Here is a 14,421-nt window from a genome sequence, read left to right as displayed (position 1 = left end):
CAGGCTATCGCGTCGTCCGAACAGCAGAGGACCCCACCGAATCCAGGGTTCCTGAGATGTCACGGATTTCTGTAGGATGCGTCGTCGCGGATCGCTGGGGCGTTCCCGTAGGGACAAGGGGTGGCCGCGCACCTTTGGAGCCCCGCCCCTGGCTCTCGCAGGCGTCGCGGTCCTTTGACGCCAGAGGGGGGCGTGCCGGCGCGACCCACTACGTCGCCGCGCGCGCGTTTAATGGCGACTGCAGCAGCCTGAGCGGGGGGACTTCGTGCTCCAGTAATTTCCTGTTGTGGCGGGAGGAAGCTAGGGTGCCTCCAGAGCTGGCGGCTGCAGTGCCGGCGCGCCTGCGCGCTTCCGCCTCGTCCTGGCCCGAGCGGTGGCGTCAAGGCCCCGCCGAGCCCGCCAGGTGGGTGGCCGCGCCTGCACCCGCAGCCTCAAGGCGCATGCGCGCGCGTCGGGGGCGGGCGGGAGGGCGGAGCCTGGGCGGTGCGACTCCGGCTTCCCAGGGATTGCTGGGGCGCTGCGGGGAGGCGGGCCAGGGGGCTGCACCGCACATTCCGGACACTGCCGACCTCCCATTCTCTGCTCCTCTCCAGAGTCGTCTTGGCCTCTTCACTTTTCTGAGCAGTGTCCCTGGGACCAGGTCAGAAACATGAGTGGCAACAACTTAAGCGGGAACGACGAGTTTGATGAGCAGTTGCGACTGCAAGAATTGTACGGAGACCCCAAGGACGGTGACACCCAGAATGACCCGTCTGGAGAAACCGATTCTTTGGGACAGCCGCCTGATGACACTCCCTACGAGTGGGACCTTGATAAGAAGGCTTGGTTTCCTAAGGTACAAAAGAGTCGCTCCAGTGCGCTTGAGTGCTACTCTGGAGCGGGGCTGTGGGGTTCCCTGGACACCCTTGCGGGACACCCCCTTAGTTTGCTCTGCTGAACTACTAGGTCCTCGAACCGGTGGTTGATGGCTCTTCTATTTGTCCAGTCTATTGCAGTACCGAAGTATAAAGGAAAGTAACTCTTAGGGTGGTGCCTTAAGTAGTTTTTTTTATGCCTTTTTAAATTTTTTTTGCGAAGGTCACAGTTGGTTATTCTATTGATGACTGCTTTTTATTGCAAAGAGAGAAACACCAAGGAAAACACCTTAGTAACAGTTTTTTCCTGTATCGTCAAACTTCTGTGAGGTGTTTAGTGAACGTGCTGTGGATGGAGTGGAGCTTGTTGGTTGGGTGGGGGGTGGGGGGGAAGCAGCCTTTTACCTCATTCCATTGAGTAAACTTTTCTCGCATCTTGCTTTATTTCTCTACGGAATTTTGTTCCAGCGCATCTAGTAGCCACAGGAATATAACCAGGAAAGCACGGTAAGTGGTTGGAAGAGGGCTCAACGTTTCTTTTGAGTACTTGGGAATGGCTGATGGAAGAACTGGTGCTAAGCCTGGCCGGGAAATTGTGTGCTGAGCGTCCCCTGCTAGTCTTAGCCCATCAGTATTAAAGTGACGCGCCAGCCAACTACACACAGCTTGTCTCCATCGCGTAGACAGATTGTTAGCTTAAAAGTTTTATCCGTTCCGATTTTCTACGTGTGCATATCTCAAGCTCCCCAAATTGTTGAAGTTTACTATCCCGCTTCTGAACTCACAGTGCCAACTTGAGTGTAGATGTGGTTTCTTCTACCTTCTGAGCGCTTTTAGTAGTCCAACAAGCAGTTACTTGATAACTATCTTTTGTAGTTGAAAACCATAGTTCTTCAAACTTTGGGTTTGAAGTGATAGACCTAACTCATAAATAACTTCATTCAGCCTTTCTGCAATAGTGCTTTCCTCTGCAAAGCCAGGACGATGGGTGCGCATTGGCCTTGTCTTTCATTTTGTTACGCTACTAAGCCCTAATGTGAATTAGTGCTCTAACTAAAATGGGCATTTTGTGTTGTAGCACAGTTGCCAGCTTCATTCATAAACTTAAAAATCTTAGTGATCGTATGTATTTTTGTGCATCTGTGCACCCAAAAGTAGATTCTACAATTAGATTTCTAGTTGACTTTTGGTTTTCCTCTGTCTCACTATTTGATACTTCTTTTGTTTTATGTATTGGCCACGTTGGTCAACTATACTGTAGAGAAGTAGTAATTTATAAAACAAGTAGAAAAGGTACTGGCGTCACTTAAAATTCTCTATCATACTTTTTGTTTTGGCAATCCAAGTACTTTCGTCTGTTTTTTATCATATTACATAGTTTTGATATAAGGGACTTCTCACATTATATTTTATTACAGCTACCCTGGCATAAACAGTTGTTTAAGTCTTAGATTATATTATTGAATGTATAACACAAGTGAAGTAACCATGTTTTCATGTGTGCTGACTTAACCCATTTAGATCACCGAAGATTTCATTGCTACGTATCAGGCTAATTACGGCTTTTCTAGTGACGGCGCATCTAGTTCTACTGCAAATGTCCAGGACAGCAACATGAAGCCTGTAGAAGAACCTCCACAAAGAGAAATCCCCGAAGCCACTGACTCCAAAAAGAGGGGAGAAAAGAGAAAGGCTGATTCAGGCAAGTGGTTCTGTTTTGCAAAACCCACGTTTAAAAATGAAATAGGAAAATGCGTGAATAATACATTTTACATTTTGGAGAATTACATTAGCAATGAAGGAATGGTAATATGAGTTTTCACTTTAAAATAGGCTTAAAGCCATTAAGATTTGAGATAGTCTTTTTTTTTCAGAGATAGCCTTATAACTAATTCTCAGTCAAAAAGTTTATATATTTTGAAAGTGGGAAGTGATTTGAATTAATCTTAGTCTTCTTAAAATATAAGAGACCCTTCTAAGACTTTTAAGAAACTGCCAAGATTTCATGATGTGATTCCTGTTGTTTCTTACAAGTATTTTATTTATTTCATTTTGATTTTTAGGATGGTTCCATGTTGAAGAAGACAGAAATACAAATGTATATGTGTCAGGTATTTATCCCTTTTTAATGCAGCTTTAAGGCTGGAAACACTTAGTGTTATGACTTTGTGCTGAGTGATTTCCAATTGTTAGAGTGTTTTGTTCAGCTGTTCATGTTAACTTGGAATTGACTAGTACAGAACAAAGAGAAATTATGTAATTTTCCACGCTCTTCTGTATGCCTGCCTTAGATGATTTACATCAATTTATCTGTTGAGATGTAGTGAAGCATAGCATAACATAACTGTGATGCATTTTTAATATATAAAATGTGAATGACATTCAGATAGATTTATAGATTGGAACTTTTTGCACTCATTTACACAAATCAGCGTTTCTCTTACCTTCGTTGTAGGTTTCTTATTGGTAAAATGCTAAATAACTTTTATCTTCGTTACATGCTTGAAAATTGTTCTCTGAAATTACAGGTCTGCCTCCAGACATCACAGTGGATGAATTCATACAGCTTATGTCCAAATTTGGCATTATTATGAGAGATCCTCAGACAGAAGAATTTAAGGTCAAACTTTACAAAGATAATGAAGGAAATCTTAAAGGAGATGGGCTTTGCTGCTATCTGAAGGTTGGTATATGGTCCAGTACATCTCTTGTCTCCCCAATTTTAACTCAGGAGCCAGGGCTGGAATCTTTTATAGATGCTAACCTAAACCAAGAACCATCTAAAACAGAACAGAAAGAAAACTGAAATTTCAGACTGTGACTGTATATAGGTGATGCTCGTACCGTATCAAATTTTTAATATATATAAATTACTGCTTCTATACAGTATATTTGACTAAGGGTGCAAATACATAACACAAAAGAGTATTAAGTAAGACAGAGTAAAATCCAAAAGTCAGTAACACTAGAGTTATTTGCTTGTTTTAAGAAACTGTTTGCTTCAGGGTCAAAATGTTATGTCAATATGTGATCGAGGGGCTTTTCTTAACTCCAAAAAAATCTCGCTGTAAAGATCTCATTATTGATGTATGTAATCAGCTGTTTAAAAATCGGAGAAGAAAAAAATGCCAGTGACATTATTTGCACATTAGAATGAATTGGAATGGGGTTAGCAAAGTCTAGCCTGCCACCTATTTTTGCAAATAAAATTTTGTCAGAACACAAGTATGCCTTTATGTGTGGCTGCTTTTGTGTTTCTCAGTAGCATCAACCTCTGACCCTCCAAACCTAAACTATTTACTTACTGGCTCTTTACAGAGAGAATTTCCTAACTTCAAGTTAGACTGGAAAGAAGATAGTGAATTTTACCTACTGATTTCAACACCACAGAAGAGAACTCAAATGGAAATTTTCAGAATTTCTGTGCTCTTTTGTACAGGGGTTGCTTATTGTGAAAGAAAATGATCATTACTGGAATACTGGTCACCTTAGGAGCGTGTATTGTTCATTGTTGCTTGGCATAAAACAAATGGCCCCAATTATGGCATAGGAATTTTTCATAGAACCTGAAAATAACTCCAAATTAAAGTAAAAAAGATAATGTAATAATACAAATATCCTAGGTGTGTAGTTAGTGGACAGTATACAGTGGGGTCAGACGACAGTAGATTTAAGCTGGAAAGCTTTGGTGTTATCAGCTTTTAATCTGTTTTTTTAAGCAAGATGGGTTAGTGGACACTAACACAACCATGACAGTTTTGTGTATTGATATGTAATATTTGAGAATTTTACCAGTTCAAGGATGACTAAAAATCTGTGAAGTTTTCAAAGAGGAGGGTGTTGATCGAATGTTTATAAAAAAATTATTTTCTTAAATGTGTGTGTGTGTGTGTGTGTGTGTGTGTGTTCATGAATTTATATACACATGAGTGCTGTTGCCTGCAGAGGCTAGAAGATGTTGTATCCCATGGAACTGGAATTGTAGATCGTTGTGAGCCACCCACTATGGCTCCTGGAAACTGAACTTGACTTCTCTGCAAAAAACAAAGCAGCAAGGGCACTTAACTGTTGAGCCATCTCTTCAGCTCCATGATAGGATTTTTAAAGAAATATATTGCTTAGTAAAACACTTTTATATAAAACTTAGGGCTAACAAAAGTAACATATTGTTAAGCCAGTAAATTGCACTTTAGAAAATAAAGTTTATTACTCCAGAATCCATATTTGATTTGAGCAGCTGAGGTCAGTGGTCCTTTTGTGCTTCCCTCATACCTTGAAATCTTTGACTCTGAGTAGGACCTAGAATCCATAAATGCATTTAATGTATTAGCCATTAAATAATTATCTTCTACTCAGTATGTTATTACAGACCTACATTTTAGCTTGAAACTGAACATTAAGGTTTAGCTGTATTATTTCCATTCCTTGAATCATCTACTGTTAAGTAATGTTCCAGAGTTTCAAAACTGGGATATTCCACAGAAATTATTCAGCTCCTCTCATTCTGCAGATGGGAAATTTGGTCTCCTGGAGACAAAAATTATCCAATAATATAACTTACTGAACATCTACGGTATGCCATACCCTAATATAATATACTCTTTTATCTAATTTTGTCGGAAACTCTGTGATGAAGATATTATTTTAGCGTTTTACAGATTGAGAAGTTGGTGTTCAGAGAACTAGTCACATGCCTAAGGTGTTGGAAGTATAGCTGTGTTTTGAACACAACTTTCCTGATTTATAGGTTAGGATTCTTTCTCCCCAAACAAATAGTGGCATTGTCTATCTCAAGATCTCAAGTTTTGTTTTAGTGCTCAACTTTACTGACTATTTTATTTGCCATTATAAAGAAAGAATCTGTGGAACTTGCGTTAAAACTTTTGGATGAAGATGAAATTAGAGGCTACAAGTTGCATGTCGAGGTGGCAAAGTTCCAGCTGAAGGGCGAGTATGATGCCTCAAAGAAGAAGAAGAAGTGTAAAGATTATAAGAAGAAACTGTCTCTGCAACAGAAGTTTGTATTATTTTCTTCTTTTTTGAAAAGTTTCATATACATATTTTAAAGCATATTTTTGGTAATAGCTACTTAGTTTTTTTACATCAAGCATGTCTACAGATTATTCTAAAAGAATTTCATTAGCTAGTCAGGGATCACCAAGCTCCCATGGACTGATTTGGCAGTGGTGAGGAGGGTTTACTTTTTCTAGGATGATTTCTTTTAACTGGGTTCTAGGCTTCTTTATTTAAAAACAAAGTGACGAGTGATGGACTCATGATCAGTGTCCTCATTGAACTTCATCTTCCCTCCATCACCTCTTTCCACACTTCCTGTCCCTCATCCTTGCAGCTGCCAGTCCCTCCTCAGTAAATGAAGAACTAATTTTGGAGGTGATAATTTATCATGTAAAAGGGAACTTAATTGAGCTTAGTATTGAACATGGAATGAAGAGTTGAAGCTTATATTCCAGAACCATGACTTCTCTTTCAGAGTGGATTGAAATCAATTGCCAGGAGCTATGTTTGTTTATACAAATTTGTTAGTAAAGGTTAGGAGTGATACAGGTTTTTATCACTGCATTTATTGTATAGTTGTGTGTGTGTGTGTGTATATATATATATATATTCACATTCCATTCTTAGTAATTTGATTTTAAGCATATTTTGACATATGCTAGTTTTAGGAAATTAGTCAAAATGATAAATACTTTCACCAGTGGATTATACTGAAATTCTAGCATTATGCTTAAACTCATGATAAAATTATCATCAAATTTTCTATGTGTGGTTCCATGTGTTTTACAGGTTTAGTTAAAATAAACATGTCAGATTTTACAAACAGTATCAGGAAAATATAAGATTATAGCAAAGAGCCAGTAATAGTATACTATTCAATGCAATATATGGTATACTATATACAGTAGTCTTTTCAGTGTGTTCTTTTCTGTTACAAATTACATACAAATTTAAAATGGTTTTTGGTTTCAAAGTACAGTCAGCCATTCATATACATGGTTCTTTATCTGTGAACGCGTATCAAACGCATACCAATTTTTTCTTCTCATCAGTGTCTATACAGTGCAGCATGACAGCTCCTTACATAGCATTTACATTGTGAAAGGTATTAAATATAGTACTCGAGAGATAATTTAAAGTAAATGGGAAAGCCAGGTGTAGGATATAAGTCAGTACAGTGGTGTCCTGTAGTAGTGTTCTGTGTGGCCAAGGATTTGGTGTCCAGCTGATGACTCCAGAAAGTTCTGTGGAACTATGTTGGAATGAGAAAATGACTATCATTAAGCTTGCACTAAAGGATTATATTCATCCTTTTATTTTCTCCTACAAATCTGGACCCAGGTTTTAGTTTACTGTTACTTTTTTGTTACTTTAGGCAGTTGGATTGGAGACCTGAGAGGAGAGCTGGACCATCCCGGATGCGACATGAACGAGTTGTCATCATCAAAAATATGTTTCACCCCACAGATTTTGAGGTAGGAAGTGGTTTTTTTAACATCTAAAAATTCTGGTATGTTTTCTTACAGGAGGGTCCAAAGCCTACCGTGCTCCATCTTTGTCAAGGCATATTCCTGTAGTCATGGGTAGGATAGGAAAATAAAACAAAGAAGCTGGATTTGGAACTCCCTGTGTTTATCCCAGTGTTCTTTTGATTATATCCTAGATAAGACAGTTTATATTCATACTGTGGCCAAAATCACAGCTGCTGGCTATCTGAACTCAAAGATTGATGGGAACAGCTTGGATTTGTAGTACAGTTCTGTAAGCACCAGCTGATTTTGATGGAGAATACCAGTTGTATCTGAAAACTTGGTGTTAATAATAGAAATTTGATCCTTAAAGAAATTTGATATTTATAGTGGAGGTTGTTTTTTAGGACCACATTTTCATCGAGTTCTTTAGTGAATATATTAAAATCCCCAAACCAGCAAATAAAATAGCTTACACTGCCTTGTGCCTCTGATATCGTCTGCTAGTGTGGATGGACACTACAACTTTTGTTTTCTTTTCCTGGTTCTGGAATTAATGATAACATTTTGGACATAAAGGAAGAAAATGTTCTTAATGTAAAAATTCTGATTTGGAAACATTTTAGGTGCAGTCTGTGTTTAATCTTCTTTTTGTTCACGTTGTCAACAGTTAAAACCCAGGACAGGCTCCAAAGCCACAGAGAAACCCTGTCTCGAAAAACCAAAAAAAAAAAAAAAAAATGATAGTTTTAGTTTAGCCCCTTAGCAAGGGCCTTAAAATGGACGGTTCAGCCTTGTCTCCATACCTCATGATGAGAGCCTGTTGACAAGAATGATGGCAGTTGTCTTGCTTTTTTGTTCAGGGTTCTGAACCTGGACCTCAAATCATATCAATCTAGATCTGCACAATCTAAATAAAGCCACCACAAATTATTATTAAAACTAATTAAGATTCATCCTGGTGTATTATATAACTCCTGATAGAAGGGTTAAAGAGGAATTTTAAGGATTGTTTAGTTTGACTGAAGACTGGTTATGAACCTAAAGAAAAGACACCAACATTAAGCTCTTTAGAGGAAAAAAAAAAAACAACATTGTTGGATTACCCCAAGGTATCAGAAAAAAAACTTATATTTGGAAGGATGGCGTATATTTTTATTCCAAATACTTGAGTAATGTTAGAAGATATAGACCTAAAAATACTCTCTGATATTAGGGTAAATAATAAAGGATAATTTTGTAATGTAACTTTAGATGGGTTCAGTGTTGAGTTTGAAGCCTTAACCAAAAATACTCTGCCAGGAAAGGTTGAATATCAAGAAATGAAGAATCACAACTCCAACATGAAGGGAAATTTCTTTTTGTGCACATCAGCACAGTCCAGTAGAAGTGTACAATGTGAGAAGCTACATGTAAGCTTCTTATTTCAACAGCCTTGGTAGATAAAACAAGATGTAGCTAGGGAAATTAACTGTAATAAGGACTTGTCCAGGAACCATGCATGGTCATTGTTCACCATCTTAGTGTAATGTTTAGATCAGAAAGTTACATGTGTAGCTTACTAGGTTAAAGAGTCTTGGAGAAGGGAAGAATTAGGCTACTGTAGAGCAGAGGTGAGGTGTTCCTTTCTGCCCCTTTTCATGCCCTAAAGGTTAGAGTTCTGTTCATCTTTACTGGGAGTCTTGAATCCTTCCAGAGTTCTGGGAGGAGAATCCTGAACTAGAGACCACCGGTACCAGTAGTACTTCAGTGTTTGTTTGTTTGTTTGTTAGCACATATGTGGAAAAGCAACAAGAATATTTTAAGAAATACACATACATATAAATCTCTAGTTTTTTTTGCTACTGTCCTCCTCTCTGCCATGCTTGTCCATTTCCTCTCTCTCACTCTGAGTAGACTAAACTCGTAACACTGAGTGAAATCATCTAACTTAATTTTGTTTTGAGTTTATTCGTTTATTATTGTGGTCTGAAGACAAATGCACTTAACATTAAGCAGAGTACTGTTTTGCATATGTTAACTTGTCACCGTAATAAATTTGGTTCTTAAATTATAAAGATGGAGGAAACTCCATTTTAATCCTTTGTTTTTACAGGATGATCCATTGGTGCTGAATGAGATCAGAGAAGACCTTCGAGTAGAATGTTCCAAGTTTGGACAGATTAGGAAGCTCCTTCTGTTTGATGTAAGTTCACGGCTTGTACCCGTCAGTCCTGACATCTTCCAGGCTGAGGAAGTGACTTGGATTGCCCTAGAGTTTAGATAAGTGTTTTTGTATCTCAGGCCTGCTGTCGGTCAGCGGTAGTTCAGTGAACATGGCTTACAAAGCAAGTCTTGGATTGTTTTCATTTGCTGAGCTTATTTCCCTTCCTTCTGACTCTTCAAGAGTAACTAGGAGAAAATGTATGGAACATGAGTTTCCTCGAAGTTGTTGCCTTTCTCTGGATTCCTTATCTGATCATAGTCAAGGAGAAAACCTCCTGTTTAGTTTTCTCTATACTTCAGAAACTGATAGAAAGAGGGAGGGGGAGAGGAGTGGGGGGAGGGGGAGAGGAGAGGGAGGAGGGGGGGAAGGGAGACGGGGAGGGAAATGGGAGGCAGGGAGGAGGCGGAATTTTTTTTCAATAAAAAATTATATTAAAAAAAAGAAAGTACTAATGTGAAAAAAAGTACCATTTCTTACAGTGGATTGCTGGGTGCTGCAAGGGACTTTACAGGTCATGTTGCTTAATCCTCAGAATCCCTTTGAAGTAGGTAGCTACTATCTGTACAGATGAAGAGGCCACATCTTTTCATGCGACAGCCCTTGCTCAGTGCTCGTTCAGCTCCTGACAGGCAGGATTTAATCCCAGGACACATCTGACCTTCGAGACAACACTCTTGACAATCTCAGGGTCTTACCTCTTGGATAGTATTGTTAACAAACATTTGCAGACACTGCTGGTTCTTGCTAGACAAGATGAAGCTAAAGAAGCAGCTGACCACTGGCTGGAATAAAAGGGAAGAAAGATTTCAGAAGTTTTTTACTTCAGAGTGTCAGGAGAACACTACTCTTTACCTGTCTTATGAAATGTGGATCTGATTTTTAATCTTGTCATTCAGTCCTTCTTCTTGTCTTTTTAGAGGCACCCAGATGGTGTGGCCTCTGTGTCCTTCAGGGAACCAGAGGAGGCTGATTATTGTATTCAGACTCTTGATGGAAGGTGGTTTGGTGGCCGTCAAATTACTGCTCAAGCCTGGGATGGGACTACAGATTACCAGGTAAATCCTGCAGCTGTCAAGGGTGCAGGAACTGCTGCATTGTCAGCTGCAGATCTACTTTGGGGTTTGCTTAATCTGTTTTGTATAATACATCTTGTAAATAATGTTTTACATTGGAGGATAGAGAAAGACTTAACACTTCCCAGTTTGTCAGTCTGAAATTTTGAGGTTTACTCAGAATGATAAGAAAGGAGCAGAATAAACTAAAGTATTCCTTATCTCCCTTATTACAGAGAGTGGCCAGAATTCCAACAGTAATGTTTTTAGGAAATGAACCATTTCAGCAGCCCTTGGGTATTTGCATATATTTATATGATGTTTCTAAGGTTACCCGGATATGAGGTTGTGTAATCAAGGTATATAGTTTTGGAGAGCAGAGTAAGGAAGTGTTTAGATTGCTTTAGAAGAGTTGCTTTACAGAACCACGGTACTTGTGTCAGTATTAGAAATGCCCAGAGAAGCCATAACCTTAGTTCCTGTTTGTGTGCAGGTAGAGGAGACATCAAGAGAAAGAGAGGAAAGGCTGAGAGGCTGGGAGGCATTCCTCAATGCTCCTGAGGCCAACAGAGGCCTCCAGCGCATGGATTCCGTCTGTGCTTCAGAAAAGGCAGGGCCTTCCACAGGAAGGCATTTTTCAGAGCATCTGAGCATGTCTAACACAGATGCTCAGGAAGCTATAACTGGAATGGCATTTGGAGAAACAATCGATGAAAATAAGTTTGAAAAGGCAGAAGATGGAGGAGAATTTGAAGGAAATGCTTCTGAAAAAGATGCTAAAGAAAGTGGGTCTGATGAAGATGACCCTGAGAGAGAGAGTGAAGAGGGCTGCCCTAAGAGAGAGAGTGAAGAAGGCTTCCCTGAGAGCGAGCTTGAAGAGGGTAATCCTAAAAAGGAGTCTCAAGGGCGTGGTCCTGAAAGAGAATCTAAGAAGAAAGGCAAAGATAATTATGAGAAAAATGGCCTTGCCAAAGGGTCTGAAGACAGTGACCACAGCAGAGAGTCTGAAGGGGCAGACAGCTTCAAGAAAGAGTCAGCAGATGATGACTCAGCATCTGAGGAAGACTGCTTAGAGAAGCAGTCTGAAGATGGCTCTGACAAAGACTTAGAAGAAAATGGTGTTAAAAAAGCTTTCGACCAGGATGCCTCCGACAAGGAGTCTCCTGAAAACGTTGAGAAAGAATCAGAAGAAAATGATAGTGACAAATCAGAATTTGAAGAAGGCTCTGAGAGAGTGTTAGATGATGAAGGCTCTGAGAGAGAGTTTGATGAAGATGTGGATAAAAAGGAGGAGGCAGACGAAGAGAAAGCAGTCGTATATGAAAGGGTTTTTGAGGATGAGTCTGATGAGAATGATGATTACTTAGAAGCAGATGAGGAGTGTGGGGATGCTGATGACAATGAGGAAGATGACATAGATGAGAAGCTCTTCGATGACTCCGATGAAAAGGAAGAGGAAGAAGATACAGATGTAAAGAAAGATGAAGATACCAATGACAAGCTGTTTGAAGATACTTCCAATGAGAAGTTTTTTGATGACGAAGAAGGTCTTAATGAGAAGTTGTTTGATGATTCGGATGAGAGAGGGACTGTGGGGGATGTAAAGGAAGATGGGTCTCAGTCCACAGACAGCAGCTTTGCCCTCAGTAGTGATGAGGATGATGAGATTTAATCCTTTCCACTTGCTTTTTAGGGAGAGCCCTGTGTCTCTATTTGCCTGTGCTTCAGGGTCAGTAGTAGTGTTACATCAACATGTGCATAGGGGTAGGATGCCATCAGACTAACGTCTCGAAGGTTTCTGTTCTCACCTGTACCATTGCATTTAAATATGTTTATTGGCTCTTTAAATAAAACTTCATAGTTCAATGCAGGTAAACTGGATACCTGTTTTCTGCTGGATTTATTAAATGCATGCAAAAGAATATTTTTAAAGTATCCGAATTGGAGTTTGTGATAATCAGAAATAAAGATGAATTGATGATATGCAGAAACTGAAATGTGGACTTGAGTTGATTTGTGTTTGGAATCAAATATTGCTTGATTCCTCCCACACCTCTTGCTTCCAGCTGTGTTACCCCTTGGGTTAACCTTCCCCCTTCTGCACTACAACTTGGTCCTAAAGACAGAAGAAATGACATTTTAAGCTCCTTCACCAATCCTTGGAAGTTACCTGCTTTCTTTTTTACCCCCTTTCTATTAAAAACAAGATGTGCATGTGGTCCATAGCTTGAGTGATTGAAAACAGAGAAAAGGTGATCCGAGTTGGACAGTGCCAGTTTAGAAGATGACTGAAGTTACGAGATCTCTCTGCAGAAAGATGGGACACACAAGCACTATACAGCTTCTTAAATACAGTTTCAAGAGGTTCATGGATTCCACTGGAGATTAAGAACTTTTTTCCTTAGGAATATAATTTTTGTTTCGTTTTAGAATCATGGTTCTTAGTATTGTGCCACATCAGGTTGCTCTAATACAATTATGAATCATCCTTGATTGCGCTTCCCCAATTCAGTATTGGTCAACTTGCTAATGTAGTGTTGTAAAGTTCTGTTGGGAGCATTGAACTACATTAGTGCTCAAACGTCCACCTATTACGGACTATCACTAAAGGAAAGCAATGCTTTGCCTTCAATACATATTGGTTGGAATGGGCAGTTCGACAACATAAATTAGGTCTACAACTATGACAAGAGGGGTCCTCGTGGGAAGTGTGTGATTTTGTCTATAGTGGCAGCACACACCTGTAATCACAGTACTTGGCAGACAGAGACCATCCTCACGTTCAGGCCAGCCTCAGCCTCATAGTGAAGCCCTGTCTCAGGAAGAAAAGCCTAATTTGAAAATCCAGACTCTGCCATTAAACAGTGCATCTGATCAGTTGTTTGGGGGAAATTAAGAAGGATTAACACTGCTTGGCAAAGACTCCTTACCATTTGCAGTTGAGAAATACGACAGTAATACTATGTTTTGGACTTGATTGTCAAAGCATTGCCAACCACAGCAGCTTACTGTGTGTGTGTTTCAACTAGGGTATGCTGTTCATATAACCTGATCAAATTTTTTAAGTTCTTATAGTTGGTAAAAAAAAAAAAAAATTCGGGGCTGGAGAGATGGCTCAGTGGTTAAGAGCATTGCCTGCTCTTCCAAAGGTCCCGAGTTCAATTCCCAGCAACCACATGGTGGCTCACAACCATCTGTAATGGGGTCTGGTCTGTAGGCATACACACAGACAGAATATTGTATACATAATAAATAAATAAATATTTAAAAAAAATATTCATACTCTTTTCATGTGAACACTAGAAGTCACAACAGCTATGAAATGGTTAATAATTTGTGCAGTGGCATAAATGAATTAGCAAAGTCTAATGGGTAAAAATAATGAAAATAAATTATACACATGTATGAAATTGTCAAATAATGGGACTACCTATTTAAAACCATACAGTACTTGCTCAGTAATTCTGTTTCTGCCTTTAATGCTCCTTAAAGGCTGGAGGATTGGCTCAGAAGTTAAGAGCACTTGTTACTTTTGCAGTGGACCTGGCTTCAATTCCCAACAGCCACGTAGGGACTCACAAGCATCTGTAACTCCAGTCCCAGGGATCCAAAGCCCTCTTCTGACCTTCACAGACATCAGACATGCACATAGTGCATGTACATGCAGGCAGGCAAAACACTCAACAAGGAAATTTTAAACAGTTTTTTTAGGACTACTTACAAGTTTTTCAAATATATCACATGGATTTCAATCCATAGTTTATGAAAAAAAGTGTCTGTAGGCATACCTTTTTTTTTATTGAGAATAGGAAAAAAAAGTTTCC

At 39.5% G+C, this 14,421-nt stretch overlaps 1 protein-coding gene across 2 annotated transcripts; it reads left to right on the top strand.

The window, feature by feature from the left end:
* Window positions 1-219: 219 nt before the first annotated feature.
* On the top strand, window positions 220-12,478 carry Htatsf1 (HIV-1 Tat specific factor 1). Of its 2 annotated transcripts, XM_050159686.1 has the most exons (10): window positions 220-403; window positions 594-835; window positions 2,376-2,556; window positions 2,918-2,965; window positions 3,383-3,537; window positions 5,708-5,871; window positions 7,246-7,345; window positions 9,435-9,524; window positions 10,463-10,600; window positions 11,091-12,478. In XM_050159686.1, the coding sequence occupies exons 2-10, from the start codon at window positions 650-652 to the stop codon at window positions 12,267-12,269; spliced, it is 2,241 nt and encodes a 746-aa protein (XP_050015643.1). In that variant the 5' UTR covers window positions 220-403; window positions 594-649; the 3' UTR covers window positions 12,270-12,478. The 2 variants fall into 2 exon arrangements, with proteins under 2 accessions (XP_050015643.1, XP_050015644.1); XM_050159687.1 differs by lacking the exon at window positions 220-403 and having other exon boundaries at window positions 502-835.
* The last annotated feature ends 1,943 nt before the right edge of the window (window positions 12,479-14,421 follow it).

Source organism: Alexandromys fortis, unplaced genomic scaffold, assembly GCF_014885135.2.
Source record: "Alexandromys fortis isolate MF-2015 unplaced genomic scaffold, M_Fortis_MF-2015_v1.1 scaffold_95, whole genome shotgun sequence".
NCBI lineage: Eukaryota > Metazoa > Chordata > Mammalia > Rodentia > Cricetidae > Alexandromys > Alexandromys fortis.
This window is presented reverse-complemented; position numbering and strand designations above follow the sequence as displayed.

Excerpts from the sequence above, each read along its gene's own strand:
- Htatsf1 (XM_050159686.1), top strand. The coding sequence starts at position 650 with ATGAGTGGCAACAACTTAAGCGGGAACGACGAGTTTGATGAGCAGTTG. Across the intron at positions 836-2,375 it reads AGAAGGCTTGGTTTCCTAAG|ATCACCGAAGATTTCATTGC; the intron begins GTACAAAAGAGT and ends TAACCCATTTAG. Across the intron at positions 2,966-3,382 it reads TACAAATGTATATGTGTCAG|GTCTGCCTCCAGACATCACA; the intron begins GTATTTATCCCT and ends CTGAAATTACAG.